General features: G+C 42.7%; 1 protein-coding gene across 2 annotated transcripts in view; it reads right to left on the bottom strand.

The window, feature by feature from the left end:
• LOC142072186 (guanine nucleotide-binding protein subunit alpha-14) overlaps positions 1-20,249 on the bottom strand; it is a 69,055-nt gene extending 48,806 nt beyond the window's left edge. The window contains exon 1 of one of the 2 annotated variants that reach the window (XM_075128714.1): positions 19,570-20,249. In XM_075128714.1, coding sequence (XP_074984815.1) covers positions 19,570-19,690 — 121 coding nt within the window. In that variant the 5' untranslated portion in view covers positions 19,691-20,249. Of the gene's footprint in view, positions 1-16,251; positions 16,325-19,569 lie in introns of those variants that run through there. The other variant, XM_075128715.1, reaches the window with a different exon arrangement.
• Between the last annotated feature and the right edge of the window lie 5,906 nt (positions 20,250-26,155).

Below are 26,155 nucleotides of genomic sequence, written 5' to 3'. Positions count from 1 at the left end.
CACACACTTCTGGGCTGAGAACAAGTGTGAGGAATGAAGGCACAAAAATTGTTTTGAAGAAGTCATTAAGCAATTGAAAATAGTGGTACATGGCTGTCATCTCACCTATAAATATACTGTGATATTATCTGTAATGATATCTTGCATTTTAGCAAAACTATTCTACAGACTAAGAACTTAACATGGGGAATATGATGCACTCTGTTATATTGCCACACTTCAAGCAATACATTAAAAACAAAAATAGACAGCTGCTTAAAAAATTAACAGAGCACCCAAGAACATATATTAAAAGATACCTTGTCCTAAAAAGCATGGTAAGTAATAATATACGCCAATGCCAACATCGGCTACTAAATATCACTATACAGAATGTTAGAGAGACAAGGGGGGTGAGATAATATCTTTTATTGCACCAGCTTCTGTTGGTCAGAGATACAGGCTTTTGAGCTTACACAGAGCTCTTCTTCTGATCTGGGAAACATACTTAAAGTGTCACAGGTAAATATAAGGTGGAACAGATTGTTTAGCATAAGTAGTGAACACATATTTCAAGGGACCATTTAAGGTGAAGTGGCCTATTAACACCCCTCCAGTCATAGGGGGCAAGGGGGGGGGGCAAAATACAGTTGGGGAGATTATACATTGTTATAATAAGCCATAAAGCCAGTGTCTCTATTCAGCCCATGATTTTTTAGAATCCTAGCAAAGTTATGAATTTAAGCTCTGAGGCTTGTCTTGTGAAAGCATTGTACAAATTTCTTTTGAGGATGAGGACTGATCAGTCAGATATAGTGATCACTTTGTGAAAAGTGTTCAGGGTGTATTTGTGTTTTATCGGTTTTCCTGTGTGAGTTCATTCGAGAGCATAGTGAGTTCATTCGAGAGCATAGTTTTACCCACATAGTTGCTATTGGGGCATTTAGTGCACTGGATGAGTTACACCACACGTAATAGGTATGAGTTACGCCACACAGATCTTGAAAAGTGTACTGTAGTGTAGGGGGATGTTGATCATTGTAGCAGTGGAGATATGTCTGCAGGTTTTGCATCTGTTGTTCTGACAGGGTCTCATGCCATTTTCAGTTGGTGTGTCCTGGTCTTGGGGGTGGGGAGCTTGCTTCTGATAAGCTAGAAGAGGTTGGGGGGTTGTTTGAAGGAAGAGTCATCTCCGGAGTCTTGGTTGTAGTTGTTTGACGATAGCCCGTATGGGTTCTGGTGTGTGGTGACACGTGACAACTAGGGGTGTGCGGTCAGAGGGAGGTTTTATTTCTGTATTGTCGCAGGTTCTTTGAGGGTATTTGGGTGGCCTATTCCATAATGCAATTTAGCTGTGCACTCTGAATAAATTTCCCCAGACCTGAAGAAGAGCTCTAGCTAAGCTCAAAAGCCGGTCTCCCACACCAACAAAAGCTGGCCCAATAAAAGATATAACTTCACCCACATTGTCTCTCTAATATCCTGGGAGTGTCATGGCTACACCAACACTGCACACTATACAGTGGAGAAATGTAGGTGAGGAGAGGAGTCAATGGGACCTAGATTTTCCATGTAGTTTTTTCCACATGTTAAACAGAGAAATCAAGACCGCAAACTGCAAGCTGATAGATCAATTATGTGACTGCTGAAGATATGACAGTACTTAAGTAAGAATACATTGCTTCTTGTTTACTATTCTTTCATCAAATTTCCTATAATCATTATTATTACAGTATACCATATTTTGATTTATACTAGACATAATTTTTCAGTGTTGTGAGTGGCAGTTTACCTGTCTCACTCTCATTAACATTATCACCTAAAAAAATCATTTTGTACACAACCTAAAAATGTGTTTCAATTGAAAAGCTCAATCCTTTTAATTACTCGCTGTATAAAAGCACAGATATTACAGATTCAGCTTTCTTCATTCCTCCTAAAAAAGTTAATAGACTGGAAATAGGTATAGTTGATATCTGATCTTAAATATAAGGCATTGGTAACAATTTTATATTTTTTCTTTCTAAAGTCAAAGATTTTCCTATTTAAATATTATTGACAGCAAACCTCAGACCTATTTTGCAAAAAGTATTCATGAGAGTCTCACCTTACAATCCTAAGTGTTGCTAAGCAAACTAAATTTAAATGAGTTAAATAAATTTAAATGAAGTAATATACAAATATATTAAAACAAAACTAAAGCTGAAAGTAAAATAGCCAACTGAAGCTACAGCATAGCAAACAATTTACTATGTATCCTGAATGCAAAAAAAATCCACATCCTTTGTAAAACAAATTCAAAATTACTATCAATCTATTTTTTGATTTGTGCAAATGAAGCTGATCCCTTTGCGTGAGTATCCATGTTATAGAGATAAAATAATTAAACAGGATATTTACCATGTTAGGAAATGGCAAATTGAATGTCAAGTGTTACTCTTTGTTTTTTTGTTTAGAAAGTATATTTAAGTGCAACACTGAGGCAACAAGTAATTTGTATAATCAAATAAGAAATTGTTTAACCTGTTTTCCTTAGTGAGAAATCATTCCTGGAATTGATTTCTAATTAAATAAACATTCTTGGAGAACAAAAGAGAAAATAAAGTACAAAATATTATCTTTGATGATTATCTTTAAATTACAGCCAAATGGGCTCCCGTACAATATTTCAGTTTTAATGTGCTATCTTTTTAAATGGACATGCTGTTTGATAGTCATTTGTTTGTTCACATTCATCACCTGCACTCCTCTGGTTTTAAGTACAAGATTAATATTTTCTTATGAGGCTCCCTTATTCAAAGGGAAACCAAGTATTGATCTGTCATGGATCAGATCCTGGATCATTTATTTGACTTTGAAATTGCGTGAACTAGTTAGTAATTCTTTTTTCTGCATATTTGATGAAGGAAAAAGCACACTCAGTGAGACAGGGCAGCCTCTCATTTCTCTACTCCAAGTTCAGCAAATACTAACAGATATAAAAATTAGGTTTAATGACAACTAAGGATGCATGAGGCCCACCAAATCTATCCAAATCCTTGAAAGCATGGAAACAATTTAAAGGAAGTCTCCAGCATTCCTTGCCACCTTCAACCTCACCTAGAATACTGTTGAATTTCTTATGGACCATTGCAGAGTATCATCATCATCTCCATTTCCAACACATACCAAAAAGAAATACATAACAGACTGAATTGGATGAAGTTAGGTATGTTAAAAAAAAACAAAACAAAAAACCACACCTTACTCTGTTATGCTCATACTCTTATTTCCACAAACTTGACTGTCACATAGTCCATTCATTTGGAAAGTTATTCTGATTTAACACCATTAAGGTTTTGTGTGTGAAAGAGTTGGATTAAGTTGGGACACGTGTTATTGCTTTTTGGAGCAATTTTGCTGGCGATCAAAATGAGACCGCTGCCATTGTACAGCTTGCACAGCAGGGGTTCGTTACTCAGTGAAAGCGAAACTTAGGCAATCCTTACACCAAGAGCTTGACACCATTTTTTGAAAGCAGGCCCAGAGGATGCCTGTTGCTTCAAAATTCAGGTCTCCAGTGCAGCAGCCCTCATATTTAAATCAGATTTTAACGTTGCTCAGTACCCAGCAGCACCCACTGTAAAAGCAAAGATATGCAATGCAACATTCTTAAGAACAATGGGAGTTGCTGCATGCAGAGTGAGCACTTTTAAAAATCTGGCCCTTAAATTTTAGTTTGGCATTAGCAAGAAATATATTCTCAATTTAATTTATTCTACTGTTGATATTATTAGATCCACAGGACAGTACATACCAAGAAACAAGAACATTTAGTTAAGCATTAGCGTGAAGACAAGCAAAAGAGAATAAACTTTAAAGTTTGACAATAAGATTCATATTTTTATATACCCAATTATTATAATCCCTCATTTCTCAGGTTCTCTGCCTTTCAAAGTAATAAGATGCCAATTAAGCTATGGAACACTCACAACTAGTGAACACATTGTCAAGTAAAGCCATATTAGCATATTCTGCAACTTCAAATTTTATACTGACACATGAAGCTGGTATGGAACTTGCATTTCTTGGTAAGAGGGTGGGATAAGGTAGAGACAAATTTCTTACATACCATCTTTTGATTACAACAGCCGTACAAAATAATCTCCCTCACACTGTTAAACGAGTGGGCACATAAAAGATACCGTGGAAATACAGTGGGGCACAAAGAGCTGCCAGCAGGAACAACAACAAAAGTACAATATTATCTTAAAGGAAAATTGAAGTGATATGATTTAAATCGCTTGTTGTTAGAGGTGTTTACTAATAATCCAATCCTGAGAGGTGCCAAATGTCTTCAACAAGTCATGCTCTCTTTCTCCCTACTTCATTCCCTCCCCTACCTCCCACCCCAAAAATTATTTGGGTCTTCCACATTCAAGGACAGTTTCAAATAGCTCAAGAATTAAAATTTCCTCCCTGCCCTCCTATATCACTTTTAGTTATATCCTACAATCTTTGGTAAATGTCATCATTGCTTAACTTTTCAGACTGATTCTTCCATGTTTTGATTGGAGTGGTATCTCCCAGAAACCTGCCAGTTTAACCCTAATAAGGCAACAAATGACACTGGATATGCTAGATGTGGGGAATAACCTTGAATTTTCAGCCACAGGCCAGTGAAAACAAAGAAAGGTTATTGGTGCAGTGCATTGTGATTTAACACCATGCAGCTGAACTGCCATACATCACACTGGAAATTATCAGAACTTTGTTTATTCCTTATATTATCTTTAAAATACTTTAAACAGTATGTCTTAAAAATCTCAAGACCAAGATTTAAGATATGCTATTTATAGAGTTGCTCTTTTAGAAAACAAATTGCATATAAGTCAGAATCAATTGATGGATTCTCCAAAATCTGAAGTCTTTAAATTGAGATTGCACATCTTATGTTCTAGTTTAATGAGAAGTTACGGGGTTGATGAAGGTATTACTGGGTGAAAATCTATGACCTGAGTTATGCAGAAAGGCAGAAGAGACTGTCATAATTGTCCCTCCTGGGCTTTAAATCTATGAATTAATGAAAATTCTTAATATGATCCAGGACTCATTCCACAGACAGCCATGAAAAAAATCAGTCCCTCAGTGTTAAATGTAGCTAGTTTTACACTTTCCAAAAGAACAAACAAACAATCTCCTGTCTAGTTCAACAATAACCCACACGAAGGTGTGCATTAGTAGACTATAATTCAATTCTTGGATAGTTGCAATCACTTGTGCTCATTCCTCACAATGCACCTTAAGCATGTAGTAGCCAGGAAAAACATTAACAGCTTACTAATGCACAGTTCTGGGGTAGTTTACTGTTTTTAGAATTAGTCTGTAACAACATAAGTGAATTCATGTAGGGCTAAAAGATTATCTTGTGGTTAAAAAAATAGGACTAGGAGTAAAGAAACCTAGGATTAATTTCCAGAATGGATGAGAATTCAAAATGGGTGTGCAAGTTAGAGTTCTACAGGGGATGGGTTGTTGACATTCTAAGAAATAGCACACTGCAGCCCCTAAACAGTGGAAAGAGACAGCATTCACCCATCCCACCAGGATCTTCTCTAGAGAACTCAGCATCAAGGATCCCTCCATTCATAGTTTCTTTTTTTTAAAAAAATGAAAAGATTATTATTCCTTGTATTTTGGTGCCCTACAGAGCTGCCTACCTAAATTATGTCCAAATTGAGATTAGTGCATATTGATGCCTTTTAGAATTACATTTTGCACAGCTAGGGAAGAAAAAGAACAATGCCACTGGCCAGAAAAGTAGCTGTATTTGTTAGCATTCTTACAATTTGCTCCTAAAAAAAATTTACAGAAGAAATGCAGTCAATATATTGATAACATCACACTTTAAGCTTTGCATTTTTTTGTTTTGTTTTGTTAAGTGAGGAGCCATTGCTCATTCATGGGACGGGGGAGTACGATCCATAGAATATCACCAAGCTAAGCTACAAGAAAGGGAGCAAACTCTCTCTCTCTCAAAAAAGGTATCTATCCCAAATACATTAAGAAATAAAAAGAGAAAAAGAGAGAAGATATTACTTGAAGAAAGCAAGCGAGTGATCCTACAAGTAACAGTCAGGTTCTCTCCAGAGACATATCTCTAGGATGTTGTGGAAAGGCCAAAGCATTTTGTTTCCTTCCTGGTTTTGGAGTTGGTACTTTGGGCTCCACCCCATAAGCACTTATGTATATGAATAACTTCACATAACTCAGTAGCCTTAATGTCTTCAAAATGACTACTCACTTGTACAGGATTACTCACGTATTTTAAGATTTTGCAGAATCTGCCTGCAGTTTGTAGCTAATATTCTTGATGGTAGTAAAACAGGCTATTTACCTCCAGGCTGGCTATTGCCAAACAGGCACAAATTATTCCTTTCAATTTTATCCATTTATCACCCTTTGGGGGGCGGGTATTTTTAAAACTGTCCTTTCATCATCTTTAACATGTACAAAAAGTTACCTACTGTTACAGCCAATTTAAAATTGTTGGATACATGCCCAACAGTAATAGTACGAAGAAATAAAACTCCAGTCCTAAAGCAACAACATTTACAACCCCACTTTCCCATAACTTCTGGTTCTGTAGTATGTCTGCTTGGGAAACACTATCAAATGTAGGAACACAATAAAATAAAGTCTGTTAAGATAAAAACAGTTTTGGGCACCTCCATGTGTGTACCTTTATTCCCTTGTTTGCATGTTGTAATTCTCCTATTCATTCAGTCCTATTTCCTCTTTTTTTTTCTTTCCCTCCCCTGTTCACTTAAAGGCAAAAAGAAAGAATATTATTCCTTTTTTACTTTACGGTACCATCTTCTTCATCTTTTACCCCCGTTTTCAACATCTCTGACCTTTCTGTTTCTCTCATTCTGATCTCTCCCCTTACTGTTTTTTTTATCTGTTTCTAATGTCCTGTCCCTCTCCTCCTTATCCACATAGGACGTGAACCTGCAATCTGATCCATATGGGTGGACTCCTGAAGAGCCTCACTGACTTCTATGGGCGTCTGTTCCTCTGTATGAGGAATATTCCCACAAGGAGCAAATTGCCGGATTAAGGCCATAGTCGACTCCAGGGAGATCAGTCTCCATGCTTGTACACACCTTGGCCTCTCTGCTGAGACTAACAAAGGTACAAATTAGTGCCAGTTGGAGTGATGGACTGTTTTGCAATATAGACACTTATCCCTGAGAAATTGGATTGGGACTGCCAAACTATTGAAGAAAAGTTTTAGTCATTATTCAAGTATCTACTGATCACCAGTCGGTTAATGGCTGTGTATTGCATTAGCAATCCTCTAAACCAGCAATTATCCCTCAATAATTATTATTAATATGTATTACCTCTGTGTGTGTGTGTGTGTGTATTTGTATTTCAAGTGTATAAAAGGTTGTTACAAAGAGGAGGGAGAAGAATTATTCTTCTTAGCCTCTGAGGATAGGACAAGAAGCAATGGGCTTAAATTGCAGCAAAGGAGGTTTAGGTTGGACATTAGGAAAAACCTTCCTGTCAGGGTGGTTAAGCACTGGAATGAATTGCCTAGGGAGGTGGTGGAATCTCCACCATTGAAGAAATTTAAGAGCAGGTTAGACAAACACCTGTCAGGGCTGGTCTAGATCAGGGGTGGGCAAACATTTTGGTCTTAGGGCCACATCTGGGAAGAGAAATTGTATGGTGGGCCATGCATGCTCACAAAATTTGGATTTGGGTGCGAGTGGCGGTGAGGCTCTGGTTGTGGGTATTGGCTCCAGGGTGGGGTCAGAAATAAGGAGTTTGGGGTATGGGAGGGGGTTCCAGGCTGGGGCAGGGGACCGGCATGCCGGGGGTGGGAGGGGAAGGGCTCTGGGGATGAGGTGTTTGGGGTGTAGGTGGGTGCTCTGGGATGGAATTGAGGGGTTTGGAGGGCAGGAGGGGGTCCAGACTGGGATAGGGGATTGGGGTGCGGGAAGGCATTCAGGCTCCGGCTGGGGGTGCAGGCTCTGGGGTGGGGCTGGTGAGGGTTTGTGGTGCAGGAGGGTGCTCCAGGCTGGGATCAAGGGGTTGGAGGGCAGGAGGGGGATCAGGGCTGGGGCAGGGGGGGTTGCAGTGCAGGGAGAGTCTCAGAGGTGCAGGCTCAGGGCGGCGCTTACCTCAAGCGGCTCTCGGAAGCAGCAGAATGTCCCTCAAAGGCACAGCCAGGTGGCTCTGCATGCTGCCCCATCCACACGCAATGCCCCTGCAGTTCCCATTGGAGCGCCAGAGGGGACCATTGGAGTGGGGCCATTGGAGCACGGATGAACCGGAGGGGGGCCATGCCACTGCTTCCAGGAGCAGCCCCCAACTCTGCTCCCCGGCTGGAGCACTGGAGGGGGGCCAGGCCCCAGACCCCGCTCCTCAGTGGGAGCTCAAGGGCTGGCTTAAAACAGCTGGAAGGCCAGATCTGGCCTGCAGTTTGCCCACCCCTGGTCTAGATAATACTTAGTCCTGCCCTGGGTGCAGGGGACTAGACTAGATGACCTCTCAAGGTCCCTTCCAGTCCTATGATTCTATATAAAATCTTTTAATGTTCCCACAAACGTTGTTTAAGCACTCAAATATTGTGTATATAAAATACTTATATGGCTCTATCGTTGTAGCATCTTAGCATCTCACAGTCTTCAATGTGTTTATCCTCACAACAGCGCTGTAAGGCAAGAAAGTACGATTACTGAAGCACAGGGTAACTAAGGCCTGGATTTGCAAAGGGCTCAGTGTTGCAATGCCTAACTTTTAAGCATCTAGAAAATAACTGGACCAACAATGAGATCCACAAAGCCCGAGTTAAATTCCTTGGCTCCCTATACAATGAATAGGGAGAGATAGGCACTTAAGAATAGGATCCAGAAAAGCCGACATGCAAGGCGGGGAGTCACCTAAACAGGGCAATGGGAGATGCCAACTAGAGGGCACGCCCTAAGCCCTAGCCCTCTCACAGAGTTTGATACCTAAGGCTGGGCTGCAGGGAGGTGCTTATCTCTGCTTGCAATCCACAGCTAAGAACCCCTCTCGGGGTCAGGTGATTTAGGCTCCTAAGTTGTTTCTTCCAAAAATGAGTGGGGTGTCTGCTTAACTCCATGTCCAAGGGCCAGGTGGAGGGATTGAAAGTGCCCTTGGAATTTGGGATATTCTGATGTGGGTCTCGCACAATCTCTCTTAGTGGAGTTGTTCCACTTTAATTAAATAACTGATTAAGTAAATAACAATTGGGCAAGAGAAAGAGACTCATTCTGCAGTTCAGTGGTCACCTGAGAGGTGGGGTACCCCTGTTCAAATCTTATCTTCTCATCAGGGGGATATTGAACAGGGGTCTCCCACATCTCAGGTGAATGCCCTAACTACTGTGCTAAAAATCATAAGGGAGGGTCTCTCACGCCCTATCCACTGGCCATTTTTGTGGAGTTAGGCATGCTCTTAGAATACCCACTAATTTGGCCCCACAGACAAAACAGGCAAGGAAACACCCGTCATCCCCCAGTTTGTGGATCATACTAGTTAGGCAGAAGTTCACACAACTAGAATAAGGCAGCCGTGCACATGTTAGGAGGTGGAAACATAGACGATAGGAGATTTTTACAATGGAAATTTAGTCACCAGCTAAGTGTGGGTTTGTAGAATGCAGTGGTGGTCCCTGTATGGAGCTGGACCTTAGTGACGTGCCCAACGTCACAATGAAAGGCTGTCACCGAGCCTGGAATGGAACCCAGGTCTCCCCCAAAAAAACTAGGCTACTACTCTAATCAATGGACCACCATCCTCCATAGGGTAGCTATACTATTTTCATGACTGGTGTAGGGTGACTCTTTCACTGTGCCTATTGATTTACTGATTTTATAAATCAAGATACAGACATTTCATTTGGGTTATCTGACAGATCTGATGACAGAGTAGTAAAAATTATACACAATAAAATCCCCAAGACAGGATAACAGTTTCTGATAAACACAACTCCTAGTCACAGCTGCTGTGGAAATATGAACAAACTGTCCGCACTACCTTATTTGTTTTAAATGTTGGATGTTCCTACTGTAAGTCATACAAATCAATAAAGGAGAGGAACTCTACTCTTTCTGTGGGGATTGCTGCAGTATTCATTTACACACTCTTCTTTGATATTTGTAGTACTGAGTAACTGAACCCACCTAGGTAAGTGCAAATTGGCAAAGATACAACTTGGACAACTGAAGCTGCTGAGTCCAGATTCCTAGAGCAATGGAGGGTTAGGACTGCAACTTTATAAGGGACGTGTTGTGTCACCCTTTTTACAGTATGGCTTGCGGCCTTGGGGTTGGGTTGGACCCACTGCTGCTTCAAGATATACTGACAGTAGCTTTAACTCATATTGGATTTTCGATCATTACTTTTGTATGTATTGTGGATCATGGTCCTAGTGTGCTACGTATTATACAAACACACAGTAAGACACAGCACCTGCTATCTGTGGATCACCAGGAAGCTCACCAGAACTATTCATGCCTTTGTCTCCTCCCGGATTATTATAATGCAATTTACTTGAGATGGCCCTTGGTAAGCCTATAGAAAAGTCAGTTCCCTGTATGCTAAGGGAGGAGGGTCAACATTACCACATTAAACCTGTACTCACATCCCCTATTGGCTACTACTTGGTTCTTGGTCATTTCAAGGCATTTTCGTAAGGAATACTATTTTCTCCATGAGACCAGAAGCCTTATGTTGATATTCCTCTCATAGTGGTAGTCAAAACAAGAAAAAGGTGTGTTGTTATCTATATACTTTGTCCTCTTCTAGATTAACAAGAAAACATAACAGAATCATATTTTCAAGAGTGGTCAGCATCGATAATGGGGACCAGATTTTGAACAGAGCTCAGCACCCAGCAGCTTCTGGAACAATTTGATCTATTTCATATATTCAAACTTGTGTTGTTTGTTTACATTCAACCTATAAAGGACAAATATAAAAAAAACAAAAAAAAACAAACACAAGTCTGTAGGGATAAAATTAGAAATGCCAAGTCACAAAACAAGATTAAACTAGCTAGAGACATAAAGGATAACAAGAAAAGATTCTCGGAATACATTAGAAGCAAGAAGACCACCAAGGACAGGGTTGGCCCATTACTCAATGAGGGGGGAAAAATAATACCTGAAAATGTGGAAATGGCAGAAGAGCTAAGTGACTTCTTCATTTCGGTTTTCACCAAAAAGGTTAGTAGCAATTGGATGTCTAACATAGTAAATGCCAGTGAAAATGAGGTAGGATCGTAGGCTAAAATTGAGAAACAAGAAGTTAAAAATTACTTAGATAAGTTAGATGTCTTCAAGTTACCAGGGCCTGATGAAATACATCCTAGAATACTCAAGGAGCTGAATGAGGAGATATCTGAGCCATTAGCGATTATCTTCAAAAAGTCATGGAAGATGGGAGAGATTCCAGAGAACTGGAAAAAGCTAAATATAGTGTCCATCCATAAAAAGTGAAATAAAGGATAACCAGGAAATTATAGACCAGTCAGCTTAATTTCAGTACCCGGAGAGATAATGGAGCAAATAATTAAGCCATCAATTTGCTAACCCTAGAAGATAATAAGGTGGTAAGTAAAGGTCAGCATGGATTAGTCAATAACACATCATGTCAAACCAACCTAATAGCTTTCTTTCATAGGGTAACAAGCCTTATGGATGGGGCGGGAAAGCAATAGATGTGGTATATCTTAACTTTAATAAGGCTTATGATACTGTCTCTCATGACTTCTCATAAACTAACTAGGGAAATAGAACCTAGATGGGTGGGTGCATAACTGGTTGGAAAACTGTTCCCAGAGAGTAGTTATCAGTGGTTCACAGCCAAGCTGGAAGGGCATACTGAGTAGGGTCCTGCAGGGATCAGTTCTGGGTCTGGTTCTGTTCAATATCTTAATCAATGATTTAGATAATGGCATAGAGATCACACTTACAAAGTTTGCGGACGATACCAAGCCGGGAGGGGTGGCGAGTGCCTTGGAGAATAGGATTAACATTCAAAATGATCCGGAGAAACTGAAGAAATGGTCTGAAGTAAATAGGATGAAATTCAATAAGGACAAATGCAAAGTACTCCACTTAGGAAGGAACAATCAGTTGCACATATACAAAATGGGAAATGACTGCCGAGGAAGGAGTACTGCAGAAAGGGATCTGGGTCATAGTGGATCACAACTAAGTATGAGTCAACAGTGTAACACTGCTGCAAAAAAAGTAAACATCATTCTGGGATGTATTAGCAAGAGTGTTGTAAACGAGACACAAGAAGTAATTCTTCCGCTCTACTCCACGATGATTAGGCCTCAACTGAATTATTGTGTCCAGTTCTGGTCACCACATTTCAGGAAAGATGTGGACAAATTGGAGAAAGTCCAGAGAAGAGCAACAAAAATGATTAAAGGTCTAGAAAACATGACCTATGACGGAAGATTGAAAAAAAATGGGTTTGTTTAGTCTGGAGAAGAGAACACTAAGTGAGGACATAACAGTTTTCCGGTACATAAAAGGTTGTGTGACAAAGTTCCTCCTCTGCCTTGGTGGGTCCTGCGCTTATTGGCGGATTTTGCTTGCCTCAGAGATTTACAGCACCCCTCAGTTTGGCCACTTTTGCTAGTGGCTCAAACCTGCCATTCACTCAGCTATCCTCATCACTGGCCAGCATGGGAAACAGGAAGAAGAACAATCCCCACAGTTTCTGCTGATCCACCATGTGGGTTGGGGAACAGACCAGAAACCTTCCCCTCTGGTGAAACCCACAGTCCAGGTCAACTCCTCCTGCATCTGATCAGGAGTTGGGAGATTTGGGGGGACCCCAGGCCCGCCCTCTACTCTGGGTTCCAGCCCAGGGCCCTGTGGACTGCAGCTGTCTAGAGTGCCTCCTAGATCAGCTGTGTGACAGCTACAAATCCCTGGGCTACTGCCCCATGGCCTCCTCCCAACACCTTCTTTATCCTCACCATAGGACCTTCCTCCTGGTGTCTGAAAATGCTTGTACTCCTCAGTCCTCCAACAGTCCGCGTTCTCACTCTCAGCTCCTAGTGCCTCTTGCTCCCAGCTCCTCACACGCACACCACAAACTGAAGTGAGCTCCTTTTTAAACTCAAATGCCCTGATTAGCCAGCCTGCCCTAATTGATTCTGGCAGCTTCTTAATAGGCTCCAAGTGTCCTAATTAGCCTGCCTGCCTCAATTTGTTTCAGCAAGTTTCTTCTGGTTCTGGAACTGCCCCTATTACCTTACCCAAGGAAAATGGACCTGCTTAATCTGGGACTAATATATCCACCTTCTAACACTCTCCTGTAGCCATCCGGCCTGACCCTGTCACAGTTGTTACAAGGAGGAAGGAGAAAAATTGTTCTCTTTAACCTCTGAGGAGAGGATAGGGTGACCAGATATTCCGATTTTATAGGGACAGTCCCAATATTTTGGGCTTTTTCTTATATAGGCTCTTATTACCCTCCCACCCCCGTCCTGATTTTTCACACTTGCTATATGGTCAGCCTAGGATAGGACAAGAAGCAATGGGCTCAAATTGCAGCAAAGGAGGTTTAGGTTGGACATTAAGCACTGGAATAAATTGCACAGGGAGGTTGTGGAATCTCCATCATTGGAGATTTTTAAGGGCATCTTAAAAAAAAAAAAAAAACCACCTATCAGGGATGGTCTAGATAATACTTAGTCCTGCCGTGAGTGTAGGGGACTGGACTAGATGACCTCTCGAGGTCCCTTCCAGTCATATGATCCTATGATTTTGAAAATCTGGCCACTTAGGTGCCTAAATGGGAGCTATTGATGTTGAGCTCTGTTAAAAATCTGATCCTTAGCTAATATAACAAGAGAAACAGGGTAGAATGATTTTTTTGTTCTTTTTAAACTTTTACAGTGCAGTAAATTCTTAAGCAAGAAGCTCCAATATTTTAGAATTTATGGTTGCTTTAACCTGAAAATAAACTATCCCTTCTTATTTCACAAATTTGAAATAGGACCATGACAAAACAGATCATGCGCACACAGATATTCTACATGGTTAACAACACAGGCCATGATTTAAAGTCATATGGTTATCAATACATATACCTCCCCTATACAAATCCAATCGCTTCCAGGGGTCAGCCTCCACCCCAAACCCCATTTCACCTCCAGCATTTATAATGGTGTTAAATATTTAAGAACTGTTTTTCATTTATAGGACTCAGAGACTTGCTGCGTGAAAGGGGTCACTAGTACAAAAGTTTGAGAACCACTGCCTTAAATTATATGCAAGACAGACTCAGCTGTGATTGTAGCTTTTCGTAACAAAAAGTATGTATGTTTTTATACTGAACTCTGTGGGACAAATCACATGTTTAAAGTTAAGCATGCATGTAAGTTTGCAGTGTCAGGGCCTGTGATGCTGGCAGACCAGGTGCCAGCTCATGCCAAGGTCCCCGTGACTCAACTGAACACTTGACAAATACATAGCTGGAATCAGTCTGACTCTCTTGTGTTAGTAAGGTTAAAATAGGTATTAGAATTACAAGAATGTGTTCAGTGTTTAGACTTTATTGAATGCTTGTGGGTTGTTGCATACATTAATCTCACTTATAGCATCTGTATCCCATACTGTAAGATAATATTTAAGCATTTGTATTGCAAGCCTCTGTTATATTATAAATCACGAGACAGGAGACAGATATTAACTAATGTAAAATACTGGTCTCCAAGATAAGGTGTTATGTCCTGCCCAACAAGGAAGGCACATGGACACCAGACAGACTATTGTGGAACATTGAAAAGGACAAAATACTTTGTTGTTCTGCTTCCCTCTTCCCACCCCCCCACCAAAGAAGATGAATCATGGAAGTGGATTCCTCCCATCAGCTGAGTTTGCAGCTCAGAACACATGGGGGGAAGGGAATGAAAACCCCTAACAAGAAAGAACTGTAACTGCTTGGACTCTGGGGGGCAAGGTTTTCTAGGCATAAGCAAGACAACCCCAGTGGTTAGCCTGGGTTAGCCCTAAAGGATATATAGAGCTTGCTTATTATAGATGCTACTATTGCTTTTTGAAACTTAGGATTGTAACTCATTTGTGTATGTAGGTTTACCTGCTTTAACCTTGTAAATAACTCATTTCCTTTTTAATACATCTGTATATAGTTTATTAGAGGATGGCTACAGCATTATTTTTGGTGTGCGATCTAAGGTGCAATTGACCTGGGGTAAATCACTGGTCCTTAGGGACTGCGAGTAACTTGAATATTGCTGTGATTCTTGACGTAAGGGACCATCTGCCATAAATGTAGGCTTACCTGAGTGGCGAGACAGAATTTGGAGTACCCAAAGGGACTGACTGTGATTCCGCATTCAGGCTGTTATCGTGCACAAGGAGTTTACACTTGCTACTTGGTTGGTGAAATTTAGGTATAGAATTCACAACTAATTTGGGGATTGTGCTCTGCGTCTCAGGTTGGTACTCATGCTGCTGAGCCACTGCAGGACATCTTGACTAGGCCTACATAGTAAAAATATGTATACAGTGCTTATGTTCTTCTGAAAATAGAGACATATCTTGACTATTACAGTCAACTAAAAATTGCATCTTTTGTATTTGTCTGAAAATGTTTACCTTATTGTTACATGTAAGTCTAAGATTACAATAACCAAGGCTACAATAACATTTCCATTTTTTCAGTTTTACATTACATGGGATTTTCAAAAGCACTTGATGTTAGTCTACTCAAAACCTCTTCTATTCCTATTGAAGTCAAGCCAATGGTGAGCACTTTTAAAAATCACACCCTTTGTATTTTGACACTATTTTCCCTGTATACTCTGTTTTGTTTTTGTAAAGGGTCTTTCACAGGAACAGATGAGAAAAGTGGAAAAATTTTATCTTAAAACAGAGGGGTAACTTGGGGACAGGTGTAATTGTCCAAAACCGAGTTCATTTTTAAAAATTAAATTTCTAGTTGACAAAGTCAACTAAATTGAAAACCTGAACAGTTTAATAGATTTGTGGATTTTAAGGCCAGAAAGCACCATTATGATAAATTAGTCCAACTTCCTGCATAACTCAGGCCCATAGAATTTCATTCAGTGACTCCTGCTTCAAGCCTGTAGCATCAGGCTGAGTTAAAGCATATATTTTAGAGAAATATTTAAAAAGTCTTGATCTGAACACTAAGCGATGAAACACCAGGTTTCTAAATAAGTTGTTACAATGACAAAATTACCTGCCATTAAAATTTGCATCTTATTTACAGTCTGAATTTCTCTAGCTTCAACCTCCATCCATTGGATCTTGTTATGCCTTTGTCTTCTAGACTGAAGAGATTCTACAATCAGATATATTCCATAAGATACCAGGAAACTGCAACTACTATGTCTGGTGTTCTCTAAAAATTAAGTTTGGCCCTAACGTAGTCAATATATTTCATTTTCTTTTACATTTAAACAAACAACCAAATATGCCTGTGCAGCATTTCCAGTTGAAACATGGCAATATCATGAAAGTGGATAAAAACATGAAACTGGACTAGCCTAGGAACAACAGTGAAGCTTGTCAATTTGCCTTAGCTAAGAAAATATAAACAAACAACACAAAGTAAATTCGATGTTTAGACTATTCCATAATCATCTTTATCGGAGATGTTGTTTGGAACATAGATATGGACTTTTATTAAAATCTGTGTTTTTTAATCTCTCTCTCACACACACACACGCTATGGAGGATATTTTTTATCCTTTCCTTGTCTGAGTACCTATAATACAGACACATAAACTAAACTTTTGGCTGCCCCAAGCAATAAATTTTTACATGAGAGATCAAGGATATCTTTGTGTAAAGAAAGGACAGGTAACATCTCCCCAGGAGGAAGCAGAGGTAGTGGAAAACCTGCCAAGCCTCACTCACTGAAAAGGCAGACTCACGCATTTTTTATAAATTTTATATCAGATGAAAGAGTTTGCTCTGTTTAAATTTCCCTCATTTAGTGGCAGTGGAGGCAGAGGCAGTAGCAACAGAGGTCAGATTCTGGAAGAAGTACTAACTTTACTCTGTCCTATCTCATTGCACTAAACTCAGACTGTGTCTATGGTGAGCTTTATTTTTCATAGATCCATAGAGCTGAACACCAGAAGAGATATTTAGATCAGTCAGACCTCCTATATACCACAGGCCATTACATTTCACCCACTTACCCCTGCATTCAATCTAATAAACTTGTTTTGCTAAAGCCTATTGTCCAGAAAGGCATCCAGTGTTTATTTGAAGTCTTCAAAAAATGGAGAATCCACCATTTCTCTTGGTAGTTTGTTTTAATGATTAATCACCCTTACTGTTCTTAAAAGCTTCCCACTGTTATACTACCAGCCGTGTGACCCCTGATACATTACCGCCAGGGCAGTGGGAGCTCGAATGAAGACAAAATGCCAGTGTTTCATTTGCCCCTGCTCAGAGCAAATCTAAACAAGTTGGTAAAAAGGCTTGCAGCTGTCAGCACCTTGTCTCTACTAGAAGTCCCACCAACACTACCACCAGTAGAGCTGCACCACTCCTAATGCAGCCATGACAAATTTTAAGAAAAAAGCTCAGTGTAGACACACCGAAATGGGCCCAGAATTGTGTCAAGGAGAACTCTTCACCCCCACACAGAGTCATGTGTCCTTGAAGGAAAACTGCAGAGAAGACCCAGCCAGAGACTCCAACCACTATGAGCAAAAGCTGACAAAAGCCAGGACCTCAAAACTTCCTACAGTTTTGACTGGACTTTGTGACTCCCTGATGACTGGCTGTTTGTGAGGGAGAGGGAAGGCAAGGCTGGAGAAATCTTTTCAGCTTCACTACACATCTCCCCTCTTACCCTCTTCTCCCCACCCTGTCCTTCTTCCTCTTCTTCCTTTTCCCTTTCTTTCTATTTAGCTGATCCTCCCCTAACTGTCCTCCCCCCAGAAAAACCCATAGAACTAACATGTTTGTCAGAGCATCACATTGTTCACTGTGCTTGTGTGTTCTACCTCTTCCCCACCCGCTGTCCATCTTGTCTGTTTAGATTGTAAGTTTTTTGGAGAAAGAAGACCATCTACTTCTCTGTGCAGTGCCCTGCACAACATAGCCCCATTCTTGTTTGGCCTTAGGCATGACTGTAGTAAACATGATTTCAACAGTAAAGCTGCTCCAGGCATCTCTCCAGGGCAACGTTTACATACAGATTGGACTAGGCAACCACTCACTCCCTGCTCTTCACAGATAGTTTATTGACATGATAATATTCAAGTGTGTGCGAAGTGCAAGAATGACTGAAATCTCAAGTGTACGTGAGAAGCAATGGGTCATTTATCTGCCCAGGGTTGAGTTTCATACTGCGTTGCGGGATTCTATTTCCTGTAGACGCACATCTTAAAAAAGAGTTGGAGCGTAATCGTCCCAACACTACATTGTACAATAGTGTTACTGGGGTAGTCAAGGCCTTTCCTGATTTTTTTTTCCAACTTCTGTTTTACAAAAGGGACACCCGTGGCCCTGTAGGCACAAGGAAACTCAGTCCTGTCATCCACCTCTGGAGAAGCGCCACAGGGGGGAAGCTATAGGTTAGGCTTAGCCTGCACTAGTATTTTTTCTCTACAACTCCACAGGCGTTGCTGTGACCAAGGCCATTTCTCCAGTGGCTGCACCCGTACAGAAAAAGTGCAAGCAGCTCTGGTCATTTTATCTAGAGCTCCTCCGAATAGCAAACAGGGTGTTAACTAGAAAAGGAGTACTTGTGGCACCTTAGAGACTAACCAATTTATTTGAGCATGAGCTTTCCTGAGCTACAGCTCACTTCATCGGATGGTAACTGAAATACCAGTGCTTCTTCCACACCAGCACTCCCACCCAGTGTCCTTCCGACCACCAGCAGGGCTGTACTGGTGGGCTGGGACGGGTCTCAGTTTTGCTGCTGTAGATGCAGCCAGAAGCTGCCTTGCTTACCGTGCGTTCCACTGCCAGGTTACCAGACCAAAGGAAACCCTCAAAAACCCACGGTATGCATCCGATGAAGTGAGCTGTAGCTCAGGAAAGCTCATGCTCAAATAAATTGGTTAGTCTCTAAGGTGCCACAAGTCCTCCTTTTCTTTTTGCAAAGGGAGAATGTCACTGGCAAAGAATGGCGCTGCTCCAGACAAAATGTGAGGAACGGCTGACACACAGACACAACCACCGAATCAAAAATAACTGGTCAAAGTTTGACATTTTGACTAAAAATGTCGCTGAAAAATAGAATTTCGGGAAACGCTGACAAGTTTTGTTATTAGCAGGAGCCAGCTCCCGCCTCCCCCTCAGCCCAGGGAGCTCCTCTCTCTCTCCCAACAAGAAGGGCTCTGGACGGGTATTATTATGCAACCATGCGAGGGCATCAGCAGAGGAGGGAGATGACTAGAGAGCCGCGCACCAACGGGGCCCTCAGCTTCCCCATCCCGGCCCGGTCCCGGAGGCCTGGTGCGGAGTAACCGAGCGAGGCTGTCGAGGGGAGAGGAGAGGAGAGGAGGCAGCCACTCACTCACTCACTCACCCAGCAGCAGCAGCTTGAGCTCCCTGCGCGCGTCCCGCTTATCCCGGCGCAGCTGCCGCTCAATCTCCGCGCTGATCCGCTGCGACTCTTTCTCCTCGGCGGATAAGCAACATCCGGCCATGGTGAGCGCGGCAGGGTGCGGGCGAGGAGCGCTCCCCTCCCGGCTCTGCGCGCCAGGGAAAACGACACCCGCCCGCACCTGGTCCTCTGCGAGCCACGGGCGGGCTTGAGCCTCTCGCCAGCCCCGGATCCCCGCGGCACCAGCCGCCGGCTGGCCGGCAAGGGCAGCGCGTCCGCAGGGCTCCGGAGCAGACGAGTCCCACGCAGGGAGGCGGCAAAGCCAACGGGGATGTGAGCGCCGCGGCCGCGTCCCCACGGGGTGTCTCTCTGCCGCCCGCGGCCGCGCTGAGCCGCGCTCGGTGGGTTGGGCTCGCCTCTTCCCCCAGGCACTGGGCTCACGGGCAGGTGCTTTTATATCTCGTTGTCCCTCCTCTCGTGGGTTAATATTTGCAAATGCGTCTTGGAGTGTCACGAGAGACCGGCGGCAATGGGGGGGGCGGAGGAGGAAGAAGGAGGAGGAGGAAATTCCCCCCCGCCCGTCCACCGCCAGTTGGAGGCAGTGGGACAAATGAAACCTCCAGGCTGCGGCTCCTTGTCCGGAGAGGGAGCCAGGCGGAGAGGGAGGAGCAGCCGGGACTGCTCTCGGCTGTGCCTGCTGCCGCTGGAGACGTGGGGGAGGCGGGGCGTCTTGCGAGCTCAGTCCGACTGGCGGCGGGACTCCGGCAGGGCGCTGGAGCAAATGGCGCCTGGTATTTAATAATAATAAATTAATAATTTTTAAAAGGCTGGAGTCAGGAGCGGGGGAGGGGAAGCAGTGCCTTAAACTCCTTCAGCCCCTCTGGAAACCCCTTTCCCGTGGGAGAAGTCTGTCCGTACGTAACACGGCCCCGGCTGCTCATCTGCAGGCGAACAGCCCCGGGCGCCCACTCTGCCTCCGTAATTGAAATATCCCTGCTCCGACAGGTGAGCGGCTGCTGTCTCCAGCTCCCCAGCAGCGAGGCTGAGGAGGCGCTGCTGCCGGGCAGGGATAGCAAACCGGGCGCGAGCTGCTGAGCTCTAGGGGGCTCGCCTCCCAGGAACAAAACTTGTTTCGCTTAGCAGCCTCTTTCTGCGCACACTTCCCTCGTCTGGCATCTGCAGCCTTGATTCATAACCTAGAGGTTAATCAGTTCCTGGGATCTCACTGGAATGAGTGCAGACCTGTTTGTTGAAGCTGAGACAATCCGAGATGCATACTGTCATTCTGCCAATTTACATGGGGGGTGCTGGTCTTTAAACTACATGGCAAGCTGACTCACTGAGGGACACACCATTAACTAGAAGAAGAAAAAAAGCTCAAGTGGATGAGGGATTCGTTTATTTCAGAAGTCTAAAACCTTCACTAACCTTAGGAGAATGATTCCACATTTCTAGTGTTAAGAATTGATAGTACATTAATGAAGTCAGCTAACCCCAGTTTGGTGTGGGAAGAGATTTGACACCCAAACGGAGTGAAAAGAAAAGGAGTACTTGTGGCACCTTAGAGACTAACCAATTTATTTGAGCATGAGCTTTCGTGAGCTACAGCTCACTTTAGTGTCCTAAAAGCCCAGAGATTTGGTCCGTGCTCACCTGTACCAATTGGTGAGGATATTATTCTCAAGCCTCCCCAGGAAAGGGAATGAAGGGGATTTGGGGGAATATTTTGGGGAACAGGAACTCCAAGTGGTTCTTTTCCTTGAATCTTTGTCAAACTCACTTGGTGGTGGCAGCGATACCGTCCAGGGACAAGAAGGGATACCGGCAGTACCAGGTTGAGTAACTGAGAACACCGACCAGGGAAATAACCCATTTCCTTCCCTGATGAACTGAGGGATGCACCCTACCTATGTACTTATTCTCTACACCAATACTGACTTGGACTCTTAATACATTCCATGGGTGGCGCACCTGAGCCCACTTATACACTGACGCTTTAAAAACTCCCACACCCCAATCTGGATCTATGCTGGTTATGTGATATGTATGTACCTCATGAACCTTGCAACTGATACTTGCAATCCCGCATAACCCAAGCCTGATCCCAGATGTAAATACCTTCCCTCTTAACTTGTGTAAATTTGATTTTAAACATTAACTTTAATAAAATGTTTATATCTCCCAACATTGTGTGACTCCCTCCCCCCATCTTTCTTTCTCCAATAGAAAAATCACAATAAGTGAAACTATTTGACCCTTGGGTTGCAGCTCTTCATTTCTGAGTCACTAATTGTACAATTAGTCACATTTCTCTCTTTGGCTTACATACTTATCTTGTATTTAGCTGTACAAATATTACTTTCCATGTTGTGAGGTATGAAACACAATTTTACAGTTAAGCCTTGTCTGCACTAGTAAAATTAGAGCCATATTCCACCGACTGTCAGCAGTGGTGTAAACTGCTAGTAAAACAGGATTCAGGTGTTTTTACTACTGTCATGTAAACCTATTTTAACAACAGTGTTAGACACCTGAATCTTATATGTTCTAGTAGCTTAGCACAGGTGAGTTCTCATTTGGGGTCTCCAGTTGCTACTGTTAATAAGTAAAAATGAGCAGCTTTGTTATGTTAAATAGTCTGCTTGCTATTGCGTAACATACAACAGTGACAAATTGTACTCCTGGGGGAATTCTGCACCACTGCGCAATGCAGAATTTTGCAGAAATTAATGTGCAGACAGAATTTCCTTTCCCCTCCCACTACCCCCATCTAATACCCCATCTAAAATATCATTTTAAGAAAAAGTGAACCCCAACCCATCTCACCAGGGACTCACCAATAATACAAAGTCGGCCCCAACACCACAGTGGTGATCAAGAGAAGAAAGAAAGTGGGTCGGAGAAAGGAAACCCTTAAACCTTCCTGCCTCAGTGAAATTAAGGCTGAGATTAGCCCTCTTGTGATTTTGATTCTGATTTGTTTGGAAATTCTCAAGTTCTGCACAATGATAATGTCCCTAAGGACTTCTCAGCCATTAGGAAGAGTGTGTTCCTTACCCCTAAAGGATTACAGTGATTGGGACAAGAACACCTCTCACTTCCAGATATGCTTACATTCTTAAAAATCCCAGTCTGATCCCCTTTACAACCTGGAGTTATGAGGAGTGACTCCAGCTCAGTCTGTAGAAGGTCAATTAGGCAATATGGCTTTGTATCGCAAACCAATTATTTCTGGGATTTGGCAGTTATGGAATATGGCCATGTGCTGGAGCTCTCCTTCCTAAATACTGCAATTTTTTTAACTTGTTGCCCAGATAAACTGTTCTTCCCTTGGGATTGATCAGCCTGCAGCTGAGCAACACCTGTTGCTCTCTAAGGTTTATGCAGCTCAGAAGGCTGTGGATATTTTATGCCAGAATGGGCCCTTAAGGCTTTATGTAAATACAAAGACTTCCTATTGATATAAAGTTTCTATGTGCAGATCAAGACCAGGGGGGAGGGATAGCTCAGTGGTTTGAGCATTGGCTCAAACCCAGGATTGTGAGCTCAATGCTTGAGGGGGCCATTTACGGATCTGGGCCAAAAATTGGGGATTGGTCCTGCTGTGAGCAGGGGGTTGGACTACATGATCTCCTGAGATAACCCTTCCAACCCTGATATTCTATGATTCTATACACATGACTCCTGAACAACCTGGCAGCATGACTCAAACTGTACTACCAGGGCCACCTCTGGCTGCCCCAGACCTTCTTAAAGAATGATGCTCCAGCATGAGGGGGCTCTGGGAAAGGCCACTTCCTACTAATCTTCATAGAATTACAGAGTACAGATAGGAATATCACACCTCCTACCACTACTAAACTAGGTCTGCTCATTTCCCCGCTCCCTCTGGGTGGATATCCAGACCACATGGAGAACTCTCAAGAAGGTCCCAAGAGAGGTAAAGTAAAAAAAGGGTGATGATCCCGCATTCTGTTTAGGGCAAGCAAAATCTTGGGACCGTGATCTGGTCCTGAGTTAATTATATTTGAACTATCCAACTGGGAGTGAAATTCTGCCCTTAGTTCAGGGGAGGTCTGTGTATCTAAGCAAAGTTGTATGTGTATTTTTGAGAGCAGACTCTAGATCTGTTCCCCACCCTTCGCTAGTTGCAGGGTACTTAAATATAATCACATATCATCATCAGAACTTGAACATCTCTTTATTGTCCCTTTTAGAAAGCATCTCCAAGTTGTGGGGGGGGGGGGAAATGTTTACATATCACTGTGTAAAGAGGTGGACCATCTTAGGCAACCTTTTGTGGCCAGGTGTTGCACAGCAGGTGAACCTTACCTTTCTTTCCGCTCCCCCCACTCAGCATCAATAAATCTTCTTGCACAGATTTTGAGAAACAAAAGCAAATTAATCAAATTAAGACTGTCTTCTTTAATGGAAGTCTAAGGAAGGAGCACCTGGAATACAAGTTCCAAGGTCCTTATTTCAGGACCCCGATTAAAATCCAAACCAAAGTCTCTGGTCAGGCTACCCTCCATGGAGAGAGATTACCCCTCTTGCAGACTATTCAGGTTCTCTTCTCCCCGCCCCGCTTGCTCACTCTCCTCTTACTGCTTAAGCAGGTCACCAAAGTGAAGCAGGGAGTGTCCATAACTGCACCCAAGCTGTTCTGTTTGTGAGCCCCAGGATGGTCCTTAAAGGGCTAATATACTCCTTACATACTAGCACTGGGGTTTGCTGATTGACAGTGTTTCTCAACTGGTGGGTTGTGGCACCCAAAAAGTCACAAAAGGCAATCAAGGGATCATGAGGTGTTGAACATTTTATTCCAATCTAAGGAAAAGATAACCTCTCTCCCTCACTACCCACAGACCCATAGCCTTCAAGGTCAAATATTCTTTATCAGCCTCGTGCAACCCACACAAAGTAAAAAAAATCCTGTAAATTTATCATTGATACTTTGATAGTAGATATATGGAGATCACAAATACTTTTTCTTTAAATAAGGGGTCACTAACCTGAAAGGCTTCTCTATAGCAACCAGGAAAGAATGAAATATGAAAGCTGTATTGCAATTCACTTCCAGTTACTTTGTAATTCTCTAACTTCTTAAACAACTTCCCTACAGAAAGGTAATTGATGGAATAAAAAAGTAAACAAAAACCTCATGCCTAACAGAATGAAGAAACATGACAATTCACGGTCTGGAATAAATATAATGCATTGCTCTCTGAAGGTGTGAAAGTCTTGGAACAGGAGTTTAAACTAAGTTGAACTTGCTGTAAGAGCTCGTGGTGACAGATTGCTGGAGCCAGATGGCCCAGTCTCAGAGCCATTGAGCCTGGAAAAAGTGTGAACTTTTGGGGCCTGGCACTCTAAAAGGGATACTCTTAAGAGGCTGTATAAAGGCTGGAGGCCTAGCACAGACCCTATAAATCCATGACACACAATCTTGCTATACACTGTTCCCTCTTTATAAAATTCTGAAAATACACCTATTCAGCTTCGTCTCCAGAGACTATTATTAATTCCTTCTTTTGAAACATGCTCCTTATAACACCAAACACTTGTGTACCAATAGCAAAGGCAGCAGTAGAATGGTATTAGAAATTACTGTTGTGGACACAGCGGAAAAATGAGGACAGACGCATGCATGGAATTAAACTGCAGGCCACAATTTTTATTAAAGTTTAACACAAGGGAGAGGCATTACCTGCCCATCATCCATATTTCCTAGTCTGGCATTTAACTGGTTCCAGGAGGGGAAGAGGGGGTTACAGGGTTCCTTACCATATAACCAATGGTGTGGGATAGGCTGGCTCTCCTCAGCCTACACTTCCAGGACTCAGCTCTCTCTGAGGGCTTGTCAACACTACAGCCTAAATCAATATAACTTAGACCACACAGAGATGTGAAAAAGCCTCCCTCCCCGCGCAATGCACGTTTTGTTCCATCCCCACAGGCACTATGTCAGCAGGAGATGATCTCCCATTGACGTAGCTTCTGCTTCTCGCTGAGGTGGAACAATTATGCCGACTGGAGAGCGCTCTCCTGTCGGCATAGCGTGTCTTCACCAGATGCGGTGCAGCTGGACTGATGTAGCGCTGTAGTGTAGACTTACCCTGAGTCCTAGCCCCCTCCTCCCTGCGAAGAGGACAGAGGGTGAAGCAGGATGGGCTGTTGGAACAGAGCCAAATGGGCTCCACATGGTCTCCATGCTGGGCTAAATCCTGGGAGCTCAGAAATGCTGGCCAATCAGCATCTCTCTCCCTCAGCTGGCGAATGTGTGTCAGGGACTCCCAAGGAAGGGGCTACCTATTTTCCCTTGGCAAGTGTCTCCTTCCCTTGCCACTGAGACTGTCCCCTTTCACTGCTGGCCCCATCAAGTTCCCCCACCTGTTGATGTGGGTGGGTGGCATTTTTATGATTCAGACAGAAAACAAGGAACATTTTGAAAACTAGGGCTCTGATTCTCCACTGCATTCAGTGTCAGTCATATATATCTGAGAATAATAGGTATAAACTATTATCACTGCTCTAAGTGAAGAATTCCAGTTTGGTAGCATTTTACATC

This window comes from Caretta caretta, chromosome 5 (genome assembly GCF_965140235.1).
Source record: "Caretta caretta isolate rCarCar2 chromosome 5, rCarCar1.hap1, whole genome shotgun sequence".
Classification (NCBI taxonomy): domain Eukaryota; kingdom Metazoa; phylum Chordata; order Testudines; family Cheloniidae; genus Caretta; species Caretta caretta.
The sequence above is the reverse complement of the archived record's forward strand: the minus strand, read 5'-3'. Positions and strand labels throughout refer to the sequence as shown.